Source organism: Saprolegnia diclina (assembly GCF_000281045.1).
Source record: "Saprolegnia diclina VS20 unplaced genomic scaffold supercont1.4, whole genome shotgun sequence".
NCBI lineage: Eukaryota > Oomycota > Saprolegniomycetes > Saprolegniales > Saprolegniaceae > Saprolegnia > Saprolegnia diclina.
Window position 1 is genome coordinate 190542 of NW_008246071.1, and position 23529 is coordinate 214070.

The 23529-nt window shown below is 59.1% G+C and overlaps 14 protein-coding genes across 17 annotated transcripts; 4 read left to right on the plus strand and 10 right to left on the minus strand.

Annotated features, from left to right (window-relative positions):
* Window positions 1-228: 228 nt before the first annotated feature.
* On the minus strand, window positions 229-1062 carry SDRG_01773 (hypothetical protein; the record flags this gene model as incomplete). The annotated part of the gene is made up of 1 exon (XM_008607320.1): window positions 229-1062. Exon 1 carries the CDS (start codon window positions 1051-1053, stop codon window positions 229-231), a length of 825 nt encoding a protein of 274 aa, XP_008605542.1. The 5' UTR covers window positions 1054-1062.
* A 182-nt stretch (window positions 1063-1244) lies between these two features.
* Window positions 1245-3691, minus strand: SDRG_01774 (CAMK protein kinase). 3 transcript variants are annotated; one of them, XM_008607323.1, is made up of 8 exons: window positions 3492-3691; window positions 3411-3444; window positions 3228-3364; window positions 3019-3185; window positions 2870-2975; window positions 2477-2824; window positions 1454-2428; window positions 1245-1400 (listed from the first exon to the last, which is right to left on the minus strand). In XM_008607323.1, coding segments are annotated over exons 1-8 (1905 nt in total). In that variant the 5' UTR covers window positions 3629-3691; the 3' UTR covers window positions 1245-1399. The 3 variants fall into 3 exon arrangements, with proteins under 3 accessions (XP_008605545.1, XP_008605544.1, XP_008605543.1); XM_008607322.1 differs by having other exon boundaries at window positions 1378-1893; window positions 1939-2428; XM_008607321.1 differs by having other exon boundaries at window positions 1378-2428.
* A 666-nt stretch (window positions 3692-4357) lies between these two features.
* On the plus strand, window positions 4358-4985 carry SDRG_01775 (hypothetical protein). The gene is made up of 3 exons (XM_008607324.1): window positions 4358-4472; window positions 4525-4731; window positions 4781-4985. Exons 1-3 carry the CDS (start codon window positions 4383-4385, stop codon window positions 4943-4945), a joined length of 462 nt encoding a protein of 153 aa, XP_008605546.1. The 5' UTR covers window positions 4358-4382; the 3' UTR covers window positions 4946-4985.
* On the minus strand, window positions 4961-7739 carry SDRG_01776 (hypothetical protein). The gene is made up of 9 exons (XM_008607325.1): window positions 7294-7739; window positions 7148-7252; window positions 6794-7105; window positions 6688-6749; window positions 6405-6632; window positions 6128-6365; window positions 5791-6086; window positions 5562-5736; window positions 4961-5512 (listed from the first exon to the last, which is right to left on the minus strand). Exons 1-9 carry the CDS (start codon window positions 7684-7686, stop codon window positions 4997-4999), a joined length of 2325 nt encoding a protein of 774 aa, XP_008605547.1. The 5' UTR covers window positions 7687-7739; the 3' UTR covers window positions 4961-4996.
* A 118-nt stretch (window positions 7740-7857) lies between these two features.
* SDRG_01777 (DEAD-box ATP-dependent RNA helicase 8) lies at window positions 7858-9413 on the minus strand. Its single transcript, XM_008607326.1, has 3 exons — window positions 9217-9413; window positions 8869-9173; window positions 7858-8823 (listed from the first exon to the last, which is right to left on the minus strand). The coding sequence occupies exons 1-3, from the start codon at window positions 9350-9352 to the stop codon at window positions 7999-8001; spliced, it is 1266 nt and encodes a 421-aa protein (XP_008605548.1). The 5' UTR covers window positions 9353-9413; the 3' UTR covers window positions 7858-7998.
* A 320-nt stretch (window positions 9414-9733) lies between these two features.
* SDRG_01778 (hypothetical protein) lies at window positions 9734-10177 on the minus strand (the record flags this gene model as incomplete). Its single annotated transcript, XM_008607327.1, has 1 exon — window positions 9734-10177. The coding sequence occupies one exon, from the start codon at window positions 10175-10177 to the stop codon at window positions 9734-9736; it is 444 nt and encodes a 147-aa protein (XP_008605549.1).
* Window positions 10178-10289: 112 nt separating this feature from the next.
* On the minus strand, window positions 10290-11366 carry SDRG_01779. Of its 2 annotated transcripts, XM_008607328.1 has the most exons (4): window positions 11160-11366; window positions 10991-11112; window positions 10576-10936; window positions 10290-10529 (listed from the first exon to the last, which is right to left on the minus strand). In XM_008607328.1, exons 1-4 carry the CDS (start codon window positions 11311-11313, stop codon window positions 10339-10341), a joined length of 828 nt encoding a protein of 275 aa, XP_008605550.1. In that variant the 5' UTR covers window positions 11314-11366; the 3' UTR covers window positions 10290-10338. The 2 variants fall into 2 exon arrangements, with proteins under 2 accessions (XP_008605550.1, XP_008605551.1); XM_008607329.1 differs by having other exon boundaries at window positions 10991-11366.
* An 8-nt stretch (window positions 11367-11374) lies between these two features.
* On the minus strand, window positions 11375-12502 carry SDRG_01780 (hypothetical protein). The gene has a single exon (XM_008607330.1). The coding sequence runs from the start codon at window positions 12432-12434 to the stop codon at window positions 11457-11459; it is 978 nt and encodes a 325-aa protein (XP_008605552.1). The 5' UTR covers window positions 12435-12502; the 3' UTR covers window positions 11375-11456.
* A 923-nt stretch (window positions 12503-13425) lies between these two features.
* SDRG_01781 (hypothetical protein) lies at window positions 13426-14700 on the plus strand. The gene is made up of 5 exons (XM_008607331.1): window positions 13426-13538; window positions 13588-13935; window positions 13987-14142; window positions 14187-14371; window positions 14417-14700. Exons 1-5 carry the CDS (start codon window positions 13478-13480, stop codon window positions 14672-14674), a joined length of 1008 nt encoding a protein of 335 aa, XP_008605553.1. The 5' UTR covers window positions 13426-13477; the 3' UTR covers window positions 14675-14700.
* Window positions 14701-14702: 2 nt separating this feature from the next.
* SDRG_01782 (hypothetical protein) lies at window positions 14703-15161 on the minus strand (the record flags this gene model as incomplete). Its single annotated transcript, XM_008607332.1, has 3 exons — window positions 14703-14863; window positions 14909-14982; window positions 15025-15161. 3 exons carry the CDS (start codon window positions 15159-15161, stop codon window positions 14703-14705), a joined length of 372 nt encoding a protein of 123 aa, XP_008605554.1.
* A 146-nt stretch (window positions 15162-15307) lies between these two features.
* On the plus strand, window positions 15308-16436 carry SDRG_01783 (hypothetical protein). Its single transcript, XM_008607333.1, has one exon. It carries the CDS (start codon window positions 15501-15503, stop codon window positions 16362-16364), a length of 864 nt encoding a protein of 287 aa, XP_008605555.1. The 5' UTR covers window positions 15308-15500; the 3' UTR covers window positions 16365-16436.
* Window positions 16398-17764, minus strand: SDRG_01784 (hypothetical protein). The gene has a single exon (XM_008607334.1). The coding sequence runs from the start codon at window positions 17653-17655 to the stop codon at window positions 16432-16434; it is 1224 nt and encodes a 407-aa protein (XP_008605556.1). The 5' UTR covers window positions 17656-17764; the 3' UTR covers window positions 16398-16431.
* Window positions 17765-18220: 456 nt separating this feature from the next.
* On the plus strand, window positions 18221-20264 carry SDRG_01785 (hypothetical protein). The gene is made up of 7 exons (XM_008607335.1): window positions 18221-18516; window positions 18569-18766; window positions 18809-18972; window positions 19013-19161; window positions 19211-19285; window positions 19331-19517; window positions 19565-20264. Exons 1-7 carry the CDS (start codon window positions 18371-18373, stop codon window positions 20158-20160), a joined length of 1515 nt encoding a protein of 504 aa, XP_008605557.1. The 5' UTR covers window positions 18221-18370; the 3' UTR covers window positions 20161-20264.
* On the minus strand, window positions 20226-23196 carry SDRG_01786 (26S proteasome regulatory subunit N1). The gene is made up of 5 exons (XM_008607336.1): window positions 22668-23196; window positions 22157-22618; window positions 21348-22108; window positions 20521-21304; window positions 20226-20475 (listed from the first exon to the last, which is right to left on the minus strand). Exons 1-5 carry the CDS (start codon window positions 23166-23168, stop codon window positions 20290-20292), a joined length of 2694 nt encoding a protein of 897 aa, XP_008605558.1. The 5' UTR covers window positions 23169-23196; the 3' UTR covers window positions 20226-20289.
* Between the last annotated feature and the right edge of the window lie 333 nt (window positions 23197-23529).

The window sequence follows — 23529 nt, forward strand, 5'->3', positions numbered from 1 at the left end:
GCATGATGAACCTAGCATGGCAGCTACCATGGTCGTCCTTGCCTCGTCCTATGTTTTATGAACCGCAGCAAAACGAATACATGGCTTCTTGGCGTATCTGCATGTTTGCGGCCGAAGCAAGAAGAAAGCGATGTAGCTATCAAAGCGACCAAGTTTATACGTGTTTGTACCAGTTGTTATAAGCAGTCGTCGACTTACTGAGCTGCTAGTCGTCGACTCGTACGGACGCTAGTAGGGCAGCACGGGCACTTCCTCACCAGGAAGCAAGATGTAGTGCGTCGGGTCCTTCCGCAAGGGGTAACCCTCGGGGAGCGTTTTCTCGATCTTGAGTCGCTTGGCCGACTTGGGCACGCCATCAAGGAGTCGCCGCTTCTCAAAGAACCGGTACGCGGCGCCATACACAGCACTGCCGCTGCCCTCGCGCCGTCCTTTCTTCATGAGGAAGTTGCGCAGCGGCGTGATCGAAAAGCCCAAGTGCTTGGCGAAGTTCACTTGGCTGGCCTCCTTTGCGAGGAAGAACTGCTGCAAGTGGTCTCGCACAACGTCGCAGTCGTCGTACACGGGCGCGTCATCGTCGAGCTCGACCGCGTCAATTTCCGCCAGTCGATTCGAACCCTTCTTGGCACGGGGCGCTACGTCGGCCGTTGTATCCGCCTTGCGCTTGGCGCCAGCCTTCTTGGCCGCGGCCTTGGCGTCGGCCTTGGCCTTCTTGTCCTTCTTTGCGAGGTCGTCAAAGAACGGGAGCGAATTCCAGTACGTCTGGTTGCCGCTGCCGCCGCTGACGCCCGTCTGCTTCATGAAGCGCTGGTACGAGTTGGCGTTGGATCGAATTTCCTTGAGGAACGCGGTCTGCGTCAAAACCTTGGTCGCGAGGAACTGTTGGATCTTGAGCCGAATCGCATTGCACGACCAGCGCCGCGCCAACCGGTTCACGTACTCGTCCTCGTCTTCGCCTTCGCTCTCGTCGTTCGGCGTCGCAGCCGCTGCCATGAACGAGCGGCCCGCGCTGGCGGCCAGTGGTGCTGCTGTCGTCGACGAGGTCATGCCAGTCATTGGTATGGTATGGTCCAGAGTGGCATCCGGTGTGGCATCCGATTGGCCAAAAGTGTACGAAAACACGCATGCGATTGGTCCATTTTGGCCGGACGAGGTCATTCTTGAAGACGACCATCATGGCGACAAGGACCATCAAAGTCCTTGTCACCATCAACTGCTTTCGGGTTGCTGCGCGAGTAAGGGCTAGAGTTCACCATCACGCTATCTTCATTAGCAAGCGGCTTGCACTGCTGACCAATAAGACAAAGGTGTTGGGCTTGTCAATATTGCTTTCATCTTGGCTTGAAATAACGCGCGAACCATCTTAGCCATCGGCCGGCATGTGTAGTACGAAGATATAGAGTCTATATTGGTTGATATACTTTAGAGCACCATGAATGGCTACGCACGTCCTTACCACGTCGTTAGCGACAACGGCTCGAACGCAGACGCGTCGCCGTCGAGGCCGTCGAGGGGCGGTGTCACCGGCATCAATGCGTCGCGCTGGTCGTCCTCCTTAGACTCCTTTGGCGCTTGGTCTTGCTGCTGCTTGGGCGTTTGGTTTGGGTTCCAAGAGTGCTCGCACGTGCAGTTGCCGCGGCCGCAACGGCGGCACCAGCTGCTCGACACGACGACAGGGCGAGGCGAATTCGCGGGCGTGCCTTCGTCCAGGGGCGGCATGTAGCCCGGATGCACAAGCGCTCGCGGCTGGATCGAGAGACTCGGCTTGTTGGGCGACGGCGCGGCCATCGACGGCAGCTGCGAGTTCACCGAGAGGAGCGTCGTGGCCTTCACACCGTTGCCGCCCGCAACGTTGTTGTGCGACCGGACGATGTGGGAACCCGCCCACGTCGCATCCTTGCGCGGCACAGTCGACGCCATTGTCGGGTTGAGCGGGCTCACCTTGAGTGTCGCGAGTGCGGGGCTGACGTCGGCGCTCGTCGCGCTTGGTGGCTCGGGCGCGGCCAGGACAGGGCTCTTTTGCGGCTCGAGAACGACCCAGCGATGGCCCACGGCCTCGTCGATCGAGAGGCGGAGGCACGGGTCCGGGTAGATGAGCTGTGCGATGAGCGACTTGGCGTCCTGCGTAAAGTGCGACGGGAAGAACCACTCGGGGAACTCGACCTCGTTCGCCGGGTCCTCGGCGTCGTCGTTGTACTTGGTCACAAACGACCATTTCTTGAACTTTTCGTACCGAATGCACTTGAGAAGGTCCTTCCCAAAAGGCAAACTGCCCGCCAGCATCGCGTAGAGGATGATGCCGCTCGACCACGCGTCGGCCTTGGCGCCGTCATAGCCTTGGCCCGTGTCCTGCAGCACCTCGGGCGCGACGTAGTGCGGCGACCCGACCACGGACCGCAACCGGCGAATCGACTGGCCCGTGTTGCCATTTCTAGCCATCGCTATGAGATATTTTGCTTCGTAGAGAATGGGACCGCACCCAATGTCTTCTGCAATCGAGAATATCGCTGAGAGACCAAAGTCTGCGATCTTGAGCGTCGAGTTCTCTTCATTGTCGGCGAGAAGAAGGTTCTCGGGCTTGAGGTCGCGGTGGCACACGCCCGACCCGTGGCAGAACGCGACGCCTGAGATGAGCTGCTTGAAGTAGAGCCGCGCCGTGGGCTCGTCCGTGCCGCAGTCGAGCTTGATGCGGTCAAAGAGCTCGCCGCCGGCCGCGAGCTCGAGCACGAGGAAGATCGTGCACTTGCTGTCTTGGTGCAGCTCGAGTGCTTCGTCCAGTCGGAGCACGTTGACGTGCGTCCCGAGACTCGACATGTTGGAAATCTCCCTACAGACGATGTATATAGGCAGATGAGACATGGGACGTGTGTACCGGTAGATGGAGCTGCGGCTGCGGGCGAACTTGACAAACTTCTTGGGCATCCTCGGAATCTGGAACACCTGGCCTTTCACATTCACTTCGCAGTAGCTCTCAACGTCTAGTAGGCGTGCTAAATGGAGAACATGAATTCGTGCTGGTACCGTTCGCAAACACGTCGGGCTCCTTGTCGTTGGCAGGAAACGCAAAGTCGATGCCCCAGACTTCGATGCAGCGCGGAAGCGTGAGCTCGCGGAACGCGCCGGACCGTGGGTCTTCGTAGGCCGCGATCGCTTGCTTGGACGACTGGTGCACGAGCCACCACACGTGCCTATAGAGGTCGTGAGCACTGCATCGCCCCGACGCCGCGTACTCGTTGCGCATCGGCTGCTGGCCTGTCGCAACCTCGGGTTCCATTTGGCGCCCTTTGATCGCGACGATGCAACGTGAAAGCAGCGATGTAGGCATGAGCTTGTAGCCGATCGGGTTGAGGATCTTGATGGCCACATGCTGCACGGCCATGAGCTATCGCCACGCACCAAGATGTCGCACGCACCTTAGCGCTCTGTCGGCAGAGAGCCTCGTAGACGCTAGGAAGGGCCATGAGACGTCGCCGGTCATGCAAGGAGCGTCGTACACGCCGGCCGTGCCGCCACCAAGGTAGCCGCCGAGCTCGTAGCGCAGTTCGTTGCCGATAAATATGGACTGCCCATCGTAGCGGTCGACCTTGAGCGCTGTGAGCTTCCGCCGGCGATCGTTCGGGCGCGCCGCCATGCCCCGCTGCTCCGTTTCACGCAATCACCAACTGAAAACGACCCACGCCGACGCTTGCCTGCTATACATACCCACTGTCCGTTTCGAGCACCGTACGATTTAAGCGAATTCGAGCCCGCGCTCGCCTCCGATTGGTCCTCGGGTGTCCTATGAATTCGCTAGGCTAATCCAACGCATTTAATCGCTCAAGTTGGCGTCGTGGCTGGACACGAGACATCAGTCGGGATCCTGCAAGCCTCGTCGTCGACATAATAGCAATGCAGGAAATGAGTTACATGGAACTCAATCTTTATGCGTGCACGATTCTCATCATTGGCAGTGCCATTGATGGCAATCTCGCGGAGGGAATAACGCTGCAATGCGATCACACGCCAAGTCAAGGTCCAATTCGAAAATTAAAGTTGCAGACCCACCTAGCAATGACAAGTATGGGCGGTTGTCGCCCTCTTCACGTAGTCAGCTTTGTAGCTGAAGAAGCAGCGATCGTTGAGGTTCAAGGGCTGGTGGCAAAGTTGCGTGCGATTAACACGTCTGCTTCAACTTGCTACAAGCCTCAAAAATTATCGGCCAAGTGACCAAGATCTTCCGGACGCATACGATTGGCTAAAATCCCGAGCTCGGATCCATGATTCCCGTTCCACTCACCTTGTGGTTTCAGCCAATCGCATCGCAGTGCGTATATTTAGCCCATTGCAATTGGACCGCTGATTCCTATCCGGATGCGCGGCCAGTCGCCCTTTCGTTCGCACGCAGCATGGCGCACTTCCTCAAGCAGACGACGCTCGTGACGGCCGCTGGCGCCGCCAAGGAGCCCGTCGCCAAGACCCTCGCGCTCTACTTCGCCGTGCGCCCATGCGCTCAAGGTCACGCCGAAGCTCATGCCCATGTACATGTAGGCCGATTGGTGCCCCGACTGCCGCGACTTCCAGCCGACGCTCAACGAATTCTACCGCCAGGTGAACGCAACCTCGCATGAGCTCGACATTGTGTTTGTCGGCTCGGACGCGACGGAGGCCGACCAGCTGGCGCACTTTCGCGAGAAGCAAGGCCCGTGGCTCATGATCCCGTTCGCCGACCCGCTGCGCGACGAACTCAAGCGCAAGGTACCGGTCCCTGTCTATGCTCTGCATGTATGAATGGAATCGAGCGTAGTATGGCGTGTGCGCTGGCAAGGAAAAGGAGGCTGTTGGTGTCACCGATCGCGTCGGCGGCATCCCGAGTCTCGTGGTCGTGTCGCCCACTGGCAACGTTGTCGACCTCCATGGCGCCGACAAGGTCGCGGCCGACGGCGCCGCCGCCCTCCAAGCGTGGCTCTAAGATGCTTTTTCTTAATGCCATCACGCTATGTGTCATTGCATTTATCTCGTGTTATGACCCAACGTGGCGCAGCGGTCCAAAATCCCGTCCACTCATCTTCTTCTTTCGCCGGTGCTTGAGCACTTGGAGGTATGGGGCCGTCGCGCTCGCGGCCGTCGTCTTCTTACTGCGCACCACGATGCTCGGCAGCGTCACGTCCCTTCGGCCTTTCGGAGGCGTGTCGTCAAAGCGTGAGCTGCTCGCCGACGGTTTGATCGCGACGCTCTTGTCGAGATGCTGCTGGAGCGTTGAAAACGTAAAGGACTGGTGGCGAGACGACTTGACTTCGTCCGTGGACGGGTGCACTTTGGCGTAAATATCGGGCAGAAGCGGCGGCGGCTTGGGGTCGGTCCCCGGACGACCGACCGTGCACGGCGACGAAATGCGCTCCATCGAGAGACGCAGCGTGTCAAAGCCGTCGGTCAAAGTCGCGTCCTCGAGCGTATCGAGAATGCCGTAGCTCACTTCGTGCCCAATATCGTGCTTGTCGAGAATCGTTTGTTGTTTTTGTATGATATTGTCGCGGAGCTACTCTCGTATCAATATATATATATATATATAAATGTAAAAGACGTACCCGCAGTTGCAGCTTGAGCTTCTCGATCGTGAGGTCTTTGCCGCGCGAGAGCGTCTCCTGCACCGTGCGGGTTTGCTCGAGCTCCATGTTTTCCAGCTCGAGCTTCCCGATGCGGTATTCCATGAGGAGGAGTTCCCGCTTCTCGTCACTCGTAATGTTGTGCTCCAACGCTGCCCTAATGATGCGACCGCAAGATGTTTAGTCCCAGACTAGTTGCATCGAGCCAAACCGAAACTCGTCCGCCGCCTTCTCCGTGTGCCGCAGCTTGCGTGTGAGGTCGGCTTTTTCCTCCGAGAGGTCCTTGATGTCGTCTTGAAGCCGATGGATGTCGGTGCGCGCGCGGCCAATGACCTCTGACTCGTCGTCGTCGTGCTCCTTCTCTTCGCGCTGGCGCTCGTGCTCGGCCACGACCAGCTGATGCTGGCCAATCTCGATGCTTTTGGCGACGTTCTTATTTTCGAGCTCGAGCAGCTGCCGCCGAAGCTGCATGCGTTCGTGAAAGTACTTCATGATTTGGACGCGCGCCTAGCCGGACAATGAACATCTCGACATCTCGGCAATTCTACCTCGCGCATCGTCGACGTCATCGTGACGCCTTCCACGTCCTGGTTCTCCTTGCCCGACTTGCGCTTCAGGTCGTGGGCCGACGGCGACGGAATGCCTTGCTGCATGAGTTGCGTCTTGAGGTTCGTAATTTCTTGGCGGAGGTTGGCGATGAGCGACACATACTCGGAGATGTGGTGGTTGACGTTGAGCACGTTGCGCGTGACCGTCGTCTTGATGTTCTTGGCGCGGTTGGCGTACCTACGCGGCATGAGTCACCACCGTGCCGATATATCGTACTTGAGTGTATTGACTGTCTCTTCGAACGAGAGCACCGACATGCTAATGTTGGCGATCATCACCGTCCGGCAGTTGCCGCCCAGCGAATCTTTGAGCAGCCGCGTGAGCTTGCTGTCACGGTACGGCACGAACGCGCCGCGGTTGGCCTTTTCGCCAAGCGCGTTGATGCAGTTGCCGAGGGCGAGGAGCGACCGGTTGATGTTGGCGCCTTCCAAGAGGCGTAACCCGCTAGTCGATTCGCATGATAGTCAGTAGCGTACGCGGTCTGACACGAAGACGGTACCGGTTTTGGGTCACGGCGGCGCGCTCGCTGCCGGCCAAGTCGATCATCGAGAGCTTCCCCGTCTAGAGACGGATGAGCATGCGTCGTGACGACGTCGTCAAAGTACCTTGAGCACCGAGACAGTGTCCGGCGTCACCTCGGTTTGCTCGACCGACACTTGCAGCACGGCGTGGGATCGAGACGAAACCGCGTTGGCGGCCGTCGCCTCCTGCGACCGGTTTTTGTTGCCACGTCGGAGGAGCCGCATGACCTCGTCGGCGTTGGAAGCGACGACCTCCGAGAGGTCGGCCACGATCGGGCCGCGCACGGGGTCTTCGCGCAAGTCCAAGTACGTGTCTTCTTCCGGGTCGGACCGCAGCAAGTCGCGAATGTTTTCGTTGTACACCTCAAGGAACGAGACCGTGACGCGGTATGTCACCTAGCCACGAGTCAAGTCGCGAAGCACCGATGCTGTATCTACCAGCGCTGGTACGCGGGCGTGGGCCATCGCGATGTGCTCAAACAGGTCTTCGAGGGTCAAGCCCATGATGCCTGGCTCGTCCGGCGTGCCCAGCATCGTGTACGTCTAAGCAAATTGGAGTTGGAGCATTGGGCTGGAATACGTACCTTGCCGGCGCCCGTGCAGCCATAAGCAAAGACGGTCGCGTTGTAGCCCTGGAGGATGCCATGCACGAGGAACTTGGTCGTGTTGTTGTACACGGTGCGCTGGCCGTCGGACGGCGCAAAGACGTAGTCGAACGCATACCGCTTCTCGCGCGACCGGTGGCGCATCTTGCCGACCACGTCCTTTTGGTTGCCTGGGTCGAGCACGACGACGACCTTGTTGCCAAGCACTTTGACGATCTCGCCGCGGTCGCGATCGTGCTTGAGCTGCGGGCGCAGCCGCACCGCGACGAGGACGTTGGCCTGGCCCGCCCACATGGCGCGCTTGAAGGCCTCGGTATCGTCGTCCGTCTCGGGCTGGTTCTCGGTCACGAAGGCTTCGCGGAGGCTGCCCATGCTCGTCCTGCTTGGACGCAATTCCGCTGTCGGTTGGCCGCCGAAACCGACCCACAGAGCAAAGCGTTTTATGCGACACGCAAGAGATGTACCTGACGTTAAACTAGCGAGATACCGGAGGTTAAACGCAAAGCCGCGCGTCAAAGCATCGTGCTGACGACGGAAGAGGACCAAGAAGACGCGACGTTGGTGCCACCGAGCTGGCAGCTTTTTTTGTTTTTTAATTCTTTAATACTCCCCATCTCTTTCAATGGTCTCCATCTTGGTCGTCCTAAACTCTACGCTCCTAACACTATCGAGGGGTCGGGGTCTCTACTTGCAGTAGAGGTTGCGGTCGATCACGGGCGGGATCGGGCGGATCTCCGTGCCGAGCTCTTGCTCGATACGGTACAAGTTGAACCGGTCTTCGTACGTGATCATGTTGATGGCGAGACCGAGGTGGCCAAAGCGGCCCGAGCGGCCAATGCGGTGGAGATACGTCTCCGAGTTCTTGGGAAAGTCAAAGTTGATGACTACGTTGACGGTCTGGATGTCGATACCGCGCGTAAAGAGGTCCGAGCACACGAGGTGGCGCGTCGCGCCGTTGCGGAACTCGTGGAAGACGCGGTTGCGGTGGGCCTGGTTCATCTTGGCGTGGATGTAAAAGCACGAGAAGCCGAGCTCCGTCACCTTCTTGGCGAGCAGCTCGACGCGGTTCACCGAGTTGCAAAAGATGATACTCTGGTTGATGTCGAGCTTGGAGAAGAGCGTGTTGAGGCAGTGCACCTTCTGGCGCTCCTCGACAAAGGCGTAGAATTGCGAGACGCCCTTGAGCGTCAGCTCGTCCATCAAGTTGATCTCGTACGGGTTCTCAATGTACTTGTCCTTGAAGGCCTTGACGGTCACGGGGAACGTGGCCGAGAAGAGGCAGATTTGCCGCCCCGGCGCCGTGTGGTTCACGAGCTGTTCAAGAAGCGGCTGGAACTCGGGCGACAGGAGCTTGTCGGCCTCGTCCATGATCACGGTTGAGCACTTGCTCAGGTCCGCGACACCCTTGTTGGCCAGGTCCATAATGCGACCCGGGGTGCCGACCAAAATATGCACAGTATTATACAAGCGCATGATGTCGTCCTTGAGGCTCGTTCCGCCCGTGCTCACCTAAAGACGACGTGTCAAACACAGCAGCGAGCTATGGACGCGTACCATGCATTCGACGCCCATGTGCTTGCCGATCTCCTTGACGATGGCCGAGGTCTGAAGGGCCAATTCTCTTGTCGGGACGAGGATCATCACTTGGATGTACGGCTTGGATGTGTCCGTCTTCTCGAGGCACGGGATGATAAAGGCCGCGGTCTTGCCGGTCCCGTTCTTGGCGCGCGCCATGACGTTGCGCCCTGCGAGGATGATCGGGACGGCTTCTTCCTGGATCGGCGACGGGCGCTCAAAGCCCTTCTCGAAGATGCCCATGAGGAGCTCGCGCTTGAGGAAGTAGTCCTCAAAGTCGTTGCCTACAAGCATGTTGCGCATATCCATCGACTTGGCGTTGCGTACCCTTGACGTTGGTGACGTCCTCGGTCTGGTAGCGCGTGTCCTTCGTAGGGGCCTTGAGGCCCGTCTTCCAGTCGTCCTCATCGCCCATCGAGTGCTGGCTGGGCGTCGGCGCGGGGGGCGGAGGGTTGCTGCTCATCGGTCGGGGCAAGTATATTGCGGGTTAGATACGACGACGGGGCTGGCCTTCGAACCTGTCAAATTCGATATTGAAAAGCTTCTGTGGTCTGGAAGGCTCTGGGCCCGTATCCGGCTCCGGCTTTTCTCCGGCCCGAAGATCCTGCCGTCAAATAGCGTGAAAACGAGAAAATAGTGTAGTAAAGTCGTGCGTGACGTTATCGATCTTGACACGAGCTCTAGACAGACGTGTCTGCTCTGCTGCTACCGTCGTCACGAAAGCACACCAAGACGTAACAATGCTAGTACGGGAGAAGGGCTAGTATGAGAGAAGGGCACGATTCTTCGAGTCGACAATTATGCTTTGGGTCGACGACTTGCAGGATGCGATGTTGGGAAGCAGCTACGAACTCGACATCGCTTGGATCTGGTCAAGGGTGCGCTGGAGATGCTTGATGGCCTCGCGCTGGACGGTACTTTTGAACTCGAGCTCTACGATCCGGCGCACGTAGGCTTCTTCTCGCTTCTGGTACTGGTCGCGCTGCATCGTGACCTGGCTACAGTTGGCAGCCAGCGCCATGAGCTTCTTGGAATGCTCGCGCCGCAAGCGGGACTCGAGCGCCAGAACCGCCGCTTCATGCTCTGCTTTCAACTTGTCTTCAAGCACCGCAAGGTGCGCCTCGTACACAGCGCGCAAGGCTGCTAGCGCTTGCTCTTGGCTTGTGTGCGAGCGATGGTCACCGGTGGCCATCGACGCTGCTCGACCGCGTCCCACCGTCATTGGCTCGGCGGCAGGCTTGGCTTTCGAGGCGGCGTTCACTGACGGGTTCCAGCGCGGCTGTTGCATTGCGACTTTTTGGCTTATGAAATAAGACGCCAGCGTGTCGAGAGAACCTTTCCCGTGTACAAAGGCGACGACGATCGCAGCCGCTCGATGCAAAGCGCTTTTCCCAAACCATTTCTTGGGCAAAATGGTTTATATTCGTTCGTGAGCGATGTACTACACGTCTAGAGTGTGAACGACCGAGTCATCCACGTGTGCGTAGCGAGCGCCAAGTCCTTCTCCACAATGCAGCAGTCTTCGGCTGGGTTCGAGTCGAGCACCATGGCGATCATCGTGCGGGTGCAGTAGTCGACATGCGGCTCCTTGGTTTCGACAAACAAACTCGAGAGTTTGAACTCCATCTCGATCGTGTGCCCTACAACCAAAGTCTCGGCACAGATCGTCCAAACGAGCAGCGATACCGGTCTTTGGCAGCTCGTCTTCGTTCTGGATGCGCTGCGAGTTGGCCATGATGGGCAGCAACCGATGGCAAATCTCCATGGCCGGCCCCGACCGGTCGCAGGCGGCCATCGCTTCTTTGGCCTGGACGACCTTGGGCCACGGCGCGCTGAACGGGCCGTTGGACATGCCGTAGATGACGTTTGGCTTGAGAAGCGAGCTTTCCGTAACGTACTCGCCGTGCACAAAGTTGCAGAGGTGGCCGAGCGACGCGCCGTCAAAGACAATCAAGTTGAATCCCGGGTACAAGTGGCCGGACGCCTCAAGCTCCTTGAGGTAGCTCGCCGTGCTCATCGTACCCTCCAAGAAGTCCTTGATCACATTCTATTTGCCATACCAGTATGAGAGTCGCAAGCATGACATCATCAAGCGTCCAACCCCGCGGCTAAGTTTGCCATGCACCGGCGGCATGTACCGGATGTTGGTGAGGAAGGCGGCGCGGACTATGGCATGCTCCTTGCGAATGCCCATCCAGGTGCCACCGCGAATGAGGTCGCGCGCTAATGTAGTCCACGGATGATGGATGAGAAGGATCATGAAGGCGTACGGGCAAAGATGGTGCCATCGGGCGGCGCCCACCACGCGCACGGCGCCGTGTCCCGCGTGAGCCACTCGTCGCGGTTGTGGAGCACGATGAGCCGCACGTGGCGCTGGCCGTCGTCGGTCTCGTACTCTTGGAGCTCAAAGAGCGCAGTGCACATGATGCGAAGGTGGTGTTGGAGCGCCGCCTGAAACGTACTTTCTATGGCTCGCACCTGGGCGCCAATAAGTAAAACGTAGACGTTAAATTAAGTAAAACCCACGTTGTGGGTATAAATACGGCACGAAACGACACAACGACGCGTTAAAACGTGAGCGCGGGGTACGGGCTGCCACAAGGCGAGACGGCGACCACCGGCGCGTCGAACGAGCTCGGTGGCATCTCGTCAAAGTCCTTGGCGATGTTGTGGAGCCATTCCATCTCGGCCAGCGTCCACTGGTCCGCGCCGTCGTCCGTAAACGGCCACGACGAGTGCCACGAGCTTATGGTCGGCAGGAGCTGCATCGTGGTCTCGACCTTGACGCTCGGAAGACACTGCAGCTCGGTATTGTGGTGCTTGGCGCCTTTCTTCTCGCACTGCGACCGAGCGAGCTCGAAGGCCGACGCCACGCCATTGCTGGAGGACTTGCGCTTCACGAGGTGGTACGAGCTCTTCTCGAGGTCGCGCGTAAAGAGTGCGTGCTTGAACGCAATGCCCTCGGACTTGAAGTTCGTCTTTGTGAGCTTGTGAAAGCCAAAGTAGTTGAGCTGACGCTGGAAGCTCGACATCTTGTTGTGCTTGAAGAAGCGCGGCAGCACTTGGCTCTGGAAGAGCAGCGTGTCGTCGATGATGAAGAAGAGACCCGACACGTCCCAGTAGATCATCGGGAGGTCGTGCGACCGCAGCATGAGGTCGAGCGACTTGATGAACGGGGCGGCCATCGACAGGCCGTCGCCCTGCCGCACGGACATCGCAATGCCCTTCTTCAAGGCCTGCGACGAGGCTGCAGGCGACTTTTGAGGACTCGTTGACGGTGTCGGCAGCTGGCTTGCTGGGCTCGACAGCGTCAACGCACGAGGGTCCGACCAGCGAATGTCCATGGACGCTGCCCCGGTCACGTCCATCATGCCCATCTTCTTGGTGCGCTCTTGGAGGGCTTTGGTCATCGCGAGGTCGCTCGTTTCATGGCTCATGCTTGTGGTGGTCGCCCACTCGATGGCTTTTTGGCCCATCATGCATGTCATCGTCGGGGTGACGGCCTTCTCCCATGGCATCATGGTCATGCGCGGGATCGTCGCCATGTCCTGCAGTGTGCTCTTGGAGGCAAAAGGGGAACTGCGAACCGAGCCCTGCTCAGGTCTCGCCACCGTCCAATACAAACGTGCAGTCACGGCGGGTTGAAGTTGTCGCGCGGCTGAAAAAGATTCTTTTTCCGCCAATCAGCGTCCCGCATCGGGCTCCATACAAACTGCAAGTGCGAAGAAAGTGACGAGCGCTTGCCACGATGGCCCGACCAGGCCGCGATCGGCAGACATAGGCAGTCGCCCGACGCTGGATGCTCCTGTGGGATCCTCCCAGTGGTACTACCCGCTTCTCACGTAGAGGAGGTGGATGTAGAGGAGGTCCCATGACCCCAGCATAGTCATGTTGTGCTAGTACGACGATGATCACGCTCTGTCTTCATGCACATGGACAGAGGCTATGGTCACACTACCATAGCGTTCGCGGTCGCTGCCCTCGAGCACGGACGAGAAGCCCCTGTTAACATGTTGGACACTGGCTCCGGTATCGCACTGCACATGAATCTCGACATTCGCTGCCCTTTTCCAAGGGTCACCAATGCTTTTTCAAGCGTAGGGCCCTGATTTCAGGCCAAATTTCGGATACGGACAAGTCTTTTGGCCGATGACAAGGCAATGACCGACGCCGTGGCTTGCGGCATGAAATGGACCTCCTTGGGTGGCTTGACGTTGGCTTCGCCAATGGGCTGCTGCGAGACGTCAGCTGCCGCGTTGTAGCGTCGGGTCGGAACCTCCGAGACGCCCATCTCGTGCTGCACTAGTGTGGTCGATCATGCTGTTACATCATCATGGCCAGGCAAGTGATATCCCGACCATTTTGCAGATGCCCAAGCTACTTAATCAGTGCTGCTGTGCTTTCTAGTTCTGATCGCTTTTTCGTCTTCGATGGCTGTAGACCTGCCGCGGCAGCGAGCTCTGCCAGCGGTCCCAGTTCTTGTAGCCTGCTTCCCGCTGCGATGGACGGAGTGGGCTTTGCAGTTGCCGAGGAGCTATTTTTAGCCGCCATCGCCGCTTGGATCTCAGTTCTTACCGTCGAGGGCGCCATGAACCTGGACCTGACCGATTTCAAGCAGACGTCGTGCGAGGGCTATGTGACCAAGCGAGGTAGACAGGCCAGTAGCAATGACCGACACCATAGCGATACGCATGATAGGCCACGTCATGAAATCGTGGCGGCGACGCTACATGGTGCTGGACGGCGACACGCTCAAAGTCTCGTACTTCGACAGCAAGACCATCTACAAGAGCGACAAGCCCAAGGAGAAAGGGTCGTTCATCCTCGCCGAGATCGAAAAGCACGACTACAGCGACGAAGGCGGCGGCGTCAAGCCGTATGGCTTCAAGCTCGTGGGCCATGCTCCGGGGCACGGCTACAAGGAATTTTGCGTCTACGTCGAGACGGCGAAAGACCAGACGCAGTGGCTTGAAGTTGCACACAATGCGCTCGGTAAGAACGTCGCGCCACAGGCGTCAGCGGACCAGCGGGCGACCGCGCTTCTCGGTGCGAAGCTACAGTCGTTCATGTAGCGTAAGGAGTGACGCTACTTGTTAGGTCACCGTGCGGCCTCGGGCTTCCTCACGTCCGCGCCCGTCCAGCTCCGCAATGTCAACAAGACCAAGGAAGAGCTTTTGCGCAAGGCGATCGTGACGCTCGAGCATGCGCGGACTGTGGGCGACAACACCGTTTCGGAAATGGGCCACAACGCAGGTATCATCTGCGGCCAACATCGATGTCGCTTCATGGACGCCTAGAAATGCTCGATATCGCCGAGGCCAACATGGACTACGTGGGGACGGAGCTCGATCGCGGCGACAACATCATCAAGAAGATGACGAGTCCCTTCTTCTACTACTTTTCTAGCTCCAAGAGCAAAAAGAAGGGAGCGGGGTCGCCCAAATCCAAGTCTGCGCGAAGCCACCTGCCCCAAACCCCAATGGCAACCATCCTTGCCATGACCCTTCTCCGTGCTCATTGTTTGTAGAATTCGCCAACAAATAAAAAACCCAGTGGCCCGACGTCCAAGACAGGTGGTCCGACCACCGATGCCGGTGACGACGAACTCGATCAGCTCTCCAAGATCCTCGCGTCGCTCGAGGTCCACGCCAACACGATCAGCACCGAGGTTGAGCGTACGACCGAGCAAATCGACCGGATTCAGAAAAAAATGGTCGAGGCCGACGAGCGCGTCGTCGAGCAGAGCGCCAAAGTCCACGCGATCCAGCAAAAGAACAAGCTCTAACCTCCAATTGAATGAAGACGATGACCTCTTACTTGCGGTCCATAAAGTGCTGTCGCCGCACGAGCTGCACGTGCTTGGTCATCATCGCATTGTAGTCGTGCGTCTTGATGGTCGCGCTGTCGGCGCTCAGCTCGCGCCCGTCGATGCGCTGCCCGTTCTTGTACACAAAGTGGCTGCCTTGGGTCGAGCCTACGAGAAATGTCATGTTCCAGACGCAGCCACGTGCATACGCACTCGACGACTTCTTGGGCGTCACGATCTTGAGGTAGCTGATCTTGGACTGCGCCTTGCGGAGGAGCTGGTCCAGTCTACCCACACGTGAGCGCCGGTCACGTCGTCGCATGACCTACTCCTCGGGCGTCGCCGCGCCTTCATGCGCCCGGAACTCATGCCGAACCTTCTCTAGCGTCTGGGCGCGCTGCTCTTGGGGCACAGACTTGGCCAGCTTGAGGAGCTTCTTGTAGGCAGCGCGGATCGTCGCGTCCATCGTTCGTGTCGTCGTCCAAGAATTCCGCAATCACGGTCCGTCAAAGCTGTATTCCTACCCGATAGGTAAAAGTGAAAAACGCTATCGCTTAGGAGACCCATTTCACGGTCCGAGGTTTTTTCTCTTTTGGTGCGACTCGTATCGCAGGGCGTTGAAGCTCTGACCAAAGTTCCTAAACTCATTTAAAGGAGCCTTGGTCAGTATCGCACGACGCCAGAGTGCCAGAGTGGCCAACGTGCTATTGCGCGACCTCGATTTAACGCGTTTTTTAAACGCCAAAGCGACTGGAGCGTTTTTCGAGTGGTGTAACGTCGCAAGCAGTGGCCGAGCGAGCAAGCCATGCCCATGGAATGGATCGACATCGTCAAGGACCTGTGCGCGGGCACGGTCGGCGGCGTCGCGGGCATTGTCGCTGGCCATCCGCTCGATACGATCAAGGTCCGGCTGCAAACACAGGCGCAGCGCGGCAGCGTCATCGCCGCGTTCCGCTCGATTGCGGCGAAAGAAGGGTTCCGCGGCTTCTACAAGGGCATGGTCTCGCCCATCGTGTCGAACGCGCCGATCAATGCAGTGGTGTTTGCAATCTACGGTCAGGCGTCGCGGGCGCTGGCGGGCGACGCGCCGCTCACGCCAGGGCAGCAGTACCTTGCCGGCGCTCTCGCCGGGCTGGCACAAGTGACCTTTTCAGCGCCGGCCGAGCTCGTCAAGATTCAAATGCAAGTCGACACGCGCGCGTCGGCATCAAGCTCGTTTGCGTGCGCGCGTCAGATTGTAATGCAGCACGGCGTATCCCGCGGCCTCTACCACGGGTGGCAGCTCACGGTCCTGCGCGACGTGCCCGCGTTTGGCTCGTATTTCTTCACGTACGAAGTCGCCAAGGAAATGTTGAGCGACGGGAAGGACGCGTCGACGATGACGCTGCTGCTCGCAGGCGGCATTGCGGGCTCCATGTCGTGGATCCTCACGCAGCCCGTCGACGTGCTCAAGACGCTCGTGCAAAGCCAGCGCCTCGATGCAATGGCATCGATCCATACGGTGTTCCAAGATAACCTCCAGCGCGACGGCCCTCGCTTCTTGACCAAAGGGTTCACAGCCACGGTCCTCCGCGCGTTCCCAGTAAGCGCCGTCACGTTCCTCGTCTACGAGCGCACGATGGAGATGCTGCACATTCCAGACGCAGAGAACGCGCTCCACCTCCTGTAAGCACCTCGTACCTTGTAGATAGACGCCCGGAGGTGTGGAATAAGAATAAATAGGAGATCTTATAAGGCTAGACTATCGCGGCGGCGATGGCAGCGCGGAGGTACGTCACAGCAGCATCGTAGTTGCCGCGGCGCAGCTCTACATCACCTTGGAGTGCGCGCAAGGATGGAAGGCACGGCGGGGAGGCCCACGCCTCGCAGCACACGATAGCTTCGTCCGCTTCGTCGATTCGCCCGAGGCCAAGCAAGCACATAATGAGACCGAGCCAGAGCGCTGGCGACGTCGGATCGTCGCACAAGGCGAGCTTGTACTGGAGCTGCGCTAAAAAATACTCGTGCGCACTATGGAGCGCGGTGGCTTCATGCGCGTGCTGATGGAGCCGCCACCGTCGACGACCCAAGCGTCGACGCGCCTTGAGAAGGTCCTCGACTGCGTCACTGTACAGTGCGTACTCGGCCTGCGCAGCGGCCACAGCACCGGCATGTTCAGCGCGCAGGGCTGCGACTTGTGACTGCAGCAGTGTATGCTCTGAGACACTGGACGGACCCAAGGCAAGCTCGAGTCGCTGCGACCGCGTCGGGCGCATCGTCTGGACAAGGTCATTAAGTGACACGGTGGTGCCCAATGTCATTTCTCGAGGACTCATATCGTGGCCGACGCAGCCGGCAAAGTCGAGCGTGCTCCGGAGCGAGAGGTACGAGCCGCGGGAGCTGCGCACGGCTGTGAGGCGCGTTGACGACGTCCCGCGGTGGGAAGGACCGCCGATCGCGCGCATGGTTTCGTAAATATCATCCAGTGAGACCGACGTCGTCGAGTCCGCCGAGCTCTCGGACGAGCTGTCGTTCGAGTCGTCCTCCGACTCGGCGACCGGCGGGTAGATGCTCGAGTACGCGACCATTGTCGGCGCCGACGCGAACGTCGAGTAGAGCGATCCGTGTGAGTCTTCGCGCTTCGTCTTGGCGGCCGTCGACTGCTTTCGTCGTTCTTGAGCTTGGAGGGCTGCCCGCCACGCGTCCTCCGAGTGTGACACTGCGACCACGTCGCTGAAGAACGACGTCATGTCTTCGTGGCAGGCGTTGCAGACGCGCTGCGGCTGGCGCTCGTCCATATTCGAATCGACGAGCATGGACGCCTTGTGCTTGGAGTGGCGGCCACAGACGGAGCGTCCGCACCGCCGGCAGTGGTGTCGCCGCGTCACGAAGCCAAACGCCTTGGCGCACATGTGGCAGCGCCGGCCGTGGGACCAGGACGCCCGCGGCATGGCGGCGGTCGCTGCTCGCGGCCGTCGCATTCTAGCACACGCCACTTCTTGTATTTGACTATAATTGGAGTCCGCATGGACAACGAACGCAGCCTTCGCCACACTGCATCTTCCGGTTCGCCATCTGGGCGGAGTAGAAAGTGCAGTTTCGTATTTTGACACGCATCCCACTTGCACAACAGTCTCCGACGAGCGCATAACATGTTTAACGGAGTGTGATTCGACGTTAAACGGGATGTGATTCCACGTCTAACGTGTCTCTGAGTGTTATACGTGGTGCCACAGTCGTGACGATGTCGACGCTGGCGATTCATGGGGTCGTGCGAAGGATGGGCACAAACTGGATTTACTCGCCATAGCTCATTTTCGGTCGACGTTCAATGTAGCAGGCAGCTTGCGGGTGTATGCATCGAAAGAATAAAACATTAATTCCCTTGGTACGTATGCTCGCGTCGATTATACTCCCAGAACCTCCCACCCACCTCTTCCCTGTACACCGCGATGGTGCACACCTTATCGTGTATCTCATTGCTGCCCCTTTACAGCCAAGTCGCTTCTCATCTCAGCTGGTCTACCTGTCGTAAACCAAATGCGACGGCTGCTATGCCAGACTTGGTCCGATGTGCTTGTCCCAACGATGATGGGCACCACAACGCCATCGCTGTCGGTTGCCGCCATTTCGGTGGGCTAAAAATGACTTTTGCTAGTCGGGATTGGGCTTCTTTCCGACTCCTCGACGCCAAATATGTCGACCAAGATCAACAATGGGCTCTTCATGGGCGACGTGGACGCCGCGCAGGACGCCGACTTTTTGAGTCTCAACGGCATTGAGTTTGTCGTCAACTGCGTTCCGTGCGAGATGCCCAACGTCTTTGAAGCCGACGGCGTCCAGTGCGGCATACTCGAGTTGAGTTTCAGACTGGATTGACGCTGGTGACTGTAGGTACTTGGCGCTCGACATGGTCGAAGACCCGTCGAGCAGTGCGCTCCTCTTTGATTTGCGGAGCCAAGAGTTTTTGGACGTCGTCGACTTTCTCGAGAGCGCGATGGAGCAGAGCCAGAGCGTCCTCGTGCATTCGATGGACGGCGTCTCGCGCAGCCCGAGCGTCATGATGAGCTACCTCATGGTCAAGTACCAATGGTACACAAAATACCCATATAGTCTCGAACAACGGCGGCGTAGGAGCCTCGACAAGGCGTTCGACTACGTCAAGATGAAGCGCGGCGACATCAACGTGCACCCTGCGTACCTCGAGCAGCTGTCGAGCCTCGACAGCCAGCTTCAAATCAAGTTTGCGGGGCGGATTTCGCGCCAAAAGCGCTGCGAGTGGGACCCGCGCCATACTGGTAGAAGCTTCTTTCTCTCGGTTGCTCATGACGGCCGCAGATCCCACCACGGACGAGCTCGTGCTCGTCAACACGTTTTTGAACGTTGCGTCGACAGCAGCGGGCACTGATGACGACGACCGGGAGCGGCGCGACCTGGCCGCCAAGACCAAGAAGAGCCTGCTGTGGCTCGACTTGTGTCCGCGTCTGGTAGAGTATCGAGCGCCATGAGTCGGTACTTAGGACTGCAACGTCGTAGCGCAAGATGCACCCCGACTATGACTTTACAAAGCTCGAGCGACCGCCGAGCGCCTCGTATAGCGCCCTTGTGGCTGTAAGAAGAGGGCGCATCGTGGATGGAGGCGTGACGGCAGTTTAGGGCAACGGGTGGGTCGACACCCTCGAGCCGGTTGCTCGGCGCCGCGGTGTCGAGTCCCGACCGGTACAGGACGTCGACTTGAGCCTAACAGACGACGACGAGAGTGAACCGGCCAAGCCCGCGGCCGACAGCTGGGACCTCTCGTACTCGGATCCAGGCATTGGCCACGACGCCGACTCGAAACAGTGTACGCAGATTCTGTACGTAGCGACGTGGGCATGAGCTAGAGTGTAGACGACACGGACGACGACGGGCGCAAGACGCGCCACGGATCGATTCCGAGCCACCACATCATGGCGAGCAAGGCCGTGGCCAAGCGAGACGAGAGTAACCAGCAGCACTCGCCAACCGAAGCGCCTTCGTCGGGTGCTCCGCGGTACCTTCAACACACCAAGAGTTCGCGCAACGCAAAACTGCTCGTCAAGCCGCCGCTGCCTCGCCGAGGGTCGAGCAAGCCCGACCAGCTCGGGGACATGCTCCAGCGCTTCAAGCTCGACGACGACGCGAGTCGTAGCAGTACTACTACAAAGCCCCGGACGCGGCCAGGCCCAACCAAGGCCAAGGTACCGCCGCGCCCTCGCACGTCGCCGTCAAGTACCAAGCCAAAAGCATCGCTCATGCAAAATGTGATTCGCGGCAAGAGCTCGTCCAACGCCATCAATCCCGCGATCCATGTGACGCCCGTCAAGACCCGGCGCAATGTGCCCACGCCACCGGTCGTCTACGGCTGGGCCGAGAAGAAGCAAGGGCCGACAAAGAAGCCGGACGCAGTCAAGCCGCCAAGTTTGCGCCAAGCAGGCAACCGCGTGACGCCGGCCAAGTGGCGATAGAGGGATCGATCCCCCGCATCGACGTAATGCACCATACCTGCCCTCTTGCGCCTTTTAGAACCAAGTAGAACGCAGGCACAAAGGGTTAGTAGCTGGAGTGTGACGACGCTATACAAACGAACGCAGGGCCTAGGCGTCGGGCTTGAAGTCGGGGTTCTTGCGCAAAATGACAACGCCCTCCAGGACGTTCGTGTGCGCGAGGTACTCGTCCGTCGCGAGCTCGGCACGGTCCTTGACGTTGAGCAAAACGGGCGTGTTGTGAGTCTGGAACCCCGTAATTGACTTGGGGCGGCCGGCCTGCCCGACGACTTCGACCTACACGCGCTAAGTATACTACTGTCAAGAAGACTACACTCGTACCGCTTGACCGACGCGCACCGAGACCGGCAGCGGGTTGCCGTCCTCGTCGACAGTGATGAGCATGCGCGGCTGCATCGCCGTGACAATGCAGTACAAAAAGTAGTGCGAGTTGTCAAAAATGGTCTTCTCCATGTCGAGCGACGCGTGGAGGACGGCGAGGAGGCCACTGACCGCGACGCGCGACATGATGAGGCGGTCCGAGTGGAACGGGTGCAGCGTGATGAGCCCCTTCCCCATGTGCAAGAGGCCTTGCGCGATGCGTGTGACAAACAGGTGGTTGGCTTCGCGGCTATAAAACTCCGAGAGCTGGCGCAAAAGACCCGCAACGCGCGAGTTGTTGGTTCCGGCCGACGCCAGCCCCAGCGCAAGGATCGCACTCTGCGCGACGCCCGCGTCCACGTCGTGCGTGAGGCGCGAGAGCGTGTCAATGAGCGTGTACTCGGGGTTCGAGATGCTCAAGAGCGCCAATGCCAGCGGCACCGCGCGACGGACGTTCACCTCGCCGTACTGAAGCAAATGGTCAAACGTGCGCATCGCCATCTCCGTGCCCACGTTCTCGCCCATTGCGACAAGCCCGATACCGAGCACGGCCGCGCTCTGGTGCGCGCCTTCCTTGACGTCGTCGACATAGTGCGTCGCGCACTCGCGGAGAAGCGACTGCACCTTGAGCACGTTGCCCGTCCCCGCGTACGCGCACGTCTCAAGCGTGATCGAGAGGTACTTGGAAATGCGGTGCGAAATGGTCTTGGCCGCCTCGAGCATCGCGTCGACGCGCTCTTGGCGCCTAGAAGTTTATGAGCCTTGCAGGTAGACGCACTGGTTTGTACCCGAGGTAGAGCAAGCCGAGGCCGAGGCAGAGGAAGCGGGCGCACGATGAGTCGAGCTCCGCGTCCGTGCTTTCCATGAGGCGCTGCATGATGACGCTACCGGCCTCTTCGTCGCACGTGCCCACCTCGACCATACCAAGCGCGAGCGCCGCGTATGCCACTTCTTGGATATCCGCATTCTCATCGGCATGCGACACGACCGGGATGAGCAGCTCGGAAACGTCTTCGCGCGACGAGCCCGCGTAGGCAATGCCGAGGCCGAGGCACGACGCACACCGGATCGAGCAGTTGCCAGAGTCCACGTGCTCGGCGAGCAGCGCGAGCGCCGGGTCGCACTCGTTGCGGATACCGGCGCTGACGATGCCGACACCGAGGATCGCGCCGGCCTTGATGTGGTGGTCGCCCGAGTAGAGGAACTTGTCGATCTGCGTAATGCCTTCCTCGACGTTCCAGAGCATGATCATGCCGAGCGACGCGGCCGCGCTCGTCATGCCGTGCTCTTTGTTCTTGTAGAGCCAGTTGTTGCCTTCGACCGTCATGAGCTTGTCCGTGCCGTAGCCGGCGTTGACGAACGCGTTGACAAAGGTCGACGCGAGGTTCGCGCGCGCAGAGTCCGTCGGCGCGTTCGAGTCGCGGCCGCGGGCCACGCTGCCCGTCTCGCTCAAGTGCGACTTGTAAATGTCTTCGGGCGTCTTGGCGTCGACAACGTCGAGGTCCCGCGCGAGCGCCAAAAACTTGTCGCTCAAGTCTGTGTTGCTAATCTAGATGGCACCAGGTGATTGCGAGGCCGTGGATACAACACAGCGTACCATGTCGTTGGCCGACGCTTCGTGCTCGTCTTCAAAGCAAAAGCGCTGGCGGCCGAGAATGTAGCCCATCTGGTGACGCGTGGCCGTGTCGGTGCATTTGGCGAAGACGTCGGCGACGAGCTCTTCGCTGCCCATGCGAAGTGCGACGCGAAGCGCGTCCGGGTACTGCTCGACGCGGATGTAAACGGCGTACGCCGTCTGCAGCAACGTCAGAAGGTCGTCCGGGTCCGACATGAAGTCGGCGCACGCCAAGAGGTACAAGCACACGCGCTGGTAGTTCTTGTCGTCAATTTCCGTGGACTCAAGAAGCTTGTCCAGCTTTTGGACCTCGATAAGAATGTCGATCGCCTCCGGCTCGGCGTTGTGCTGCATGTGGAAAGGCACGATGGCATCGACCATGACCATGAGGTCGTCGACCGTGGCCGTCGCGCCGTTGGGGCCCGTGATGCGTGCCGTGTATTCCTATGCGTGGAACTGAGAAATCGACTTTTCTCGGCCACTTCAAGCTCACCTCGCCGACTTCGCCAGCCAGCGACCGGACGAATTCGTGGCCCCAGAGACCAAGCTCGGTCGAGTTGCCCTTGAGCTTGTAGTGGAGGCTTTCGCGCGAGCCTTCAGGGGCCATCGTCATGGCCAGGACGGCCAAGATATCGGCGAGCGCCTTCTGCGTCGTGATCGTGGCGTACGCCGTCTTGAGCGCAGCGTAGTGCGGCCGCAGAAACTTGAGCGGCTTGGGCACCGACGTCATGCTCGACGTCGCCGTGCGGATGAGCTGGCGGAGCGTCTCGAGCGCGTGCGCCTTGACGCCGGTCTGCTCGGCCGGGTCGCAGATGCGCGCAACGCTCATCTCGAGGTCTTCCTTGAGCTGCTTGTCCTCCTCCGAGAGGTCCTCGGGGTCAACCACCTTGTCGTTGGCCGTCGGTTCCTTCTGCTTCACGGGCACGGGCTCGTCGCTCGTCTTCTTCTTCGGGTCTTGCGACGGTACTTGCACGGTCACCGCGTCCTTGGCCATCTTTCCCTTCGATCTGCGAAAGCTTTTTGACCCCACACAGGAGCCAATTCCCTCTCAAACAGCATGCTTTATTCTCTTTCACAGGATTTACCACCTTTGTCGATATTATCCAGACAGTCTCATATTCATGTATCTTTTCTAAATCGTCCCAATATTTCAACACACTTGGAGGGGCCCCAGCAGACGCTTGTCAAGGCTAAGCACACAAGTACCAAGCAAGCCACCTCTAGAGATATGGTACTAGTCGTGGCGCTTTAAACTAGCAGCATTTTGTACCAAGCCGAGGAAAGGCCCACTGTCGGCCAAGGTACGTGGACGCTTGCGATGACCAAGGCGATCAACTAGACTGCGAGCGATGCGA

What these genes read in the sequence shown, in the direction of transcription:
- SDRG_01786 (XM_008607336.1), bottom strand. Translation starts at nt 23,168, where the DNA reads ATGGCCAAGGACGCGGTGACCGTGCAAGTACCGTCGCAAGACCCGAAG. An exon ending in TGGCTGGCGAAGTCGGCGAG is followed by an intron (nt 22,619 to 22,667) that starts GTGAGCTTGAAG and finishes TTCCACGCATAG; the next exon opens with GAATACACGGCACGCATCAC. An exon ending in CTCGGCTTGCTCTACCTCGG is followed by an intron (nt 21,305 to 21,347) that starts GTACAAACCAGT and finishes ATAAACTTCTAG; the next exon opens with GCGCCAAGAGCGCGTCGACG.
- SDRG_01784 (XM_008607334.1), bottom strand. Translation starts at nt 17,655, where the DNA reads ATGCGACGGCCGCGAGCAGCGACCGCCGCCATGCCGCGGGCGTCCTGG.
- SDRG_01783 (XM_008607333.1), top strand. Translation starts at nt 15,501, where the DNA reads ATGCCCATGGAATGGATCGACATCGTCAAGGACCTGTGCGCGGGCACG.
- SDRG_01776 (XM_008607325.1), bottom strand. Translation starts at nt 7,686, where the DNA reads ATGGGCAGCCTCCGCGAAGCCTTCGTGACCGAGAACCAGCCCGAGACG. An exon ending in ACGCCCGCGTACCAGCGCTG is followed by an intron (nt 7,106 to 7,147) that starts GTAGATACAGCA and finishes ACTCGTGGCTAG; the next exon opens with GTGACATACCGCGTCACGGT. An exon ending in AGCTCAAGCTGCAACTGCGG is followed by an intron (nt 5,513 to 5,561) that starts GTACGTCTTTTA and finishes ATACGAGAGTAG; the next exon opens with CTCCGCGACAATATCATACA.
- SDRG_01785 (XM_008607335.1), top strand. Translation starts at nt 18,371, where the DNA reads ATGTCGACCAAGATCAACAATGGGCTCTTCATGGGCGACGTGGACGCC. An exon ending in CTCATGGTCAAGTACCAATG is followed by an intron (nt 18,767 to 18,808) that starts GTACACAAAATA and finishes ACGGCGGCGTAG; the next exon opens with GAGCCTCGACAAGGCGTTCG. An exon ending in CGTATAGCGCCCTTGTGGCT is followed by an intron (nt 19,286 to 19,330) that starts GTAAGAAGAGGG and finishes ACGGCAGTTTAG; the next exon opens with GGCAACGGGTGGGTCGACAC.
- SDRG_01774 (XM_008607321.1), bottom strand. Translation starts at nt 3,628, where the DNA reads ATGGCGGCGCGCCCGAACGATCGCCGGCGGAAGCTCACAGCGCTCAAG. An exon ending in GGTGGCGGCACGGCCGGCGT is followed by an intron (nt 3,445 to 3,491) that starts GTACGACGCTCC and finishes GGCCCTTCCTAG; the next exon opens with CGTCTACGAGGCTCTCTGCC. An exon ending in AGCCGCAGCTCCATCTACCG is followed by an intron (nt 2,825 to 2,869) that starts GTACACACGTCC and finishes CATCGTCTGTAG; the next exon opens with GGAGATTTCCAACATGTCGA.
- SDRG_01780 (XM_008607330.1), bottom strand. Translation starts at nt 12,434, where the DNA reads ATGGCGACGATCCCGCGCATGACCATGATGCCATGGGAGAAGGCCGTC.
- SDRG_01777 (XM_008607326.1), bottom strand. Translation starts at nt 9,352, where the DNA reads ATGAGCAGCAACCCTCCGCCCCCCGCGCCGACGCCCAGCCAGCACTCG. An exon ending in GGACGTCACCAACGTCAAGG is followed by an intron (nt 9,174 to 9,216) that starts GTACGCAACGCC and finishes ACATGCTTGTAG; the next exon opens with GCAACGACTTTGAGGACTAC. An exon ending in ACATGGGCGTCGAATGCATG is followed by an intron (nt 8,824 to 8,868) that starts GTACGCGTCCAT and finishes CGTCGTCTTTAG; the next exon opens with GTGAGCACGGGCGGAACGAG.
- SDRG_01775 (XM_008607324.1), top strand. Translation starts at nt 4,383, where the DNA reads ATGGCGCACTTCCTCAAGCAGACGACGCTCGTGACGGCCGCTGGCGCC. An exon ending in CCCTCGCGCTCTACTTCGCC is followed by an intron (nt 4,473 to 4,524) that starts GTGCGCCCATGC and finishes ATGTACATGTAG; the next exon opens with GCCGATTGGTGCCCCGACTG. An exon ending in GCGACGAACTCAAGCGCAAG is followed by an intron (nt 4,732 to 4,780) that starts GTACCGGTCCCT and finishes AATCGAGCGTAG; the next exon opens with TATGGCGTGTGCGCTGGCAA.
- SDRG_01781 (XM_008607331.1), top strand. Translation starts at nt 13,478, where the DNA reads ATGAACCTGGACCTGACCGATTTCAAGCAGACGTCGTGCGAGGGCTAT. An exon ending in GGGCTATGTGACCAAGCGAG is followed by an intron (nt 13,539 to 13,587) that starts GTAGACAGGCCA and finishes TACGCATGATAG; the next exon opens with GCCACGTCATGAAATCGTGG. An exon ending in GCGGGCGACCGCGCTTCTCG is followed by an intron (nt 13,936 to 13,986) that starts GTGCGAAGCTAC and finishes GCTACTTGTTAG; the next exon opens with GTCACCGTGCGGCCTCGGGC.
- SDRG_01779 (XM_008607328.1), bottom strand. Translation starts at nt 11,313, where the DNA reads ATGTGCACTGCGCTCTTTGAGCTCCAAGAGTACGAGACCGACGACGGC. An exon ending in CGATGGCACCATCTTTGCCC is followed by an intron (nt 11,113 to 11,159) that starts GTACGCCTTCAT and finishes GGACTACATTAG; the next exon opens with CGCGCGACCTCATTCGCGGT. An exon ending in AGACGAGCTGCCAAAGACCG is followed by an intron (nt 10,530 to 10,575) that starts GTATCGCTGCTC and finishes CTTTGGTTGTAG; the next exon opens with GGCACACGATCGAGATGGAG.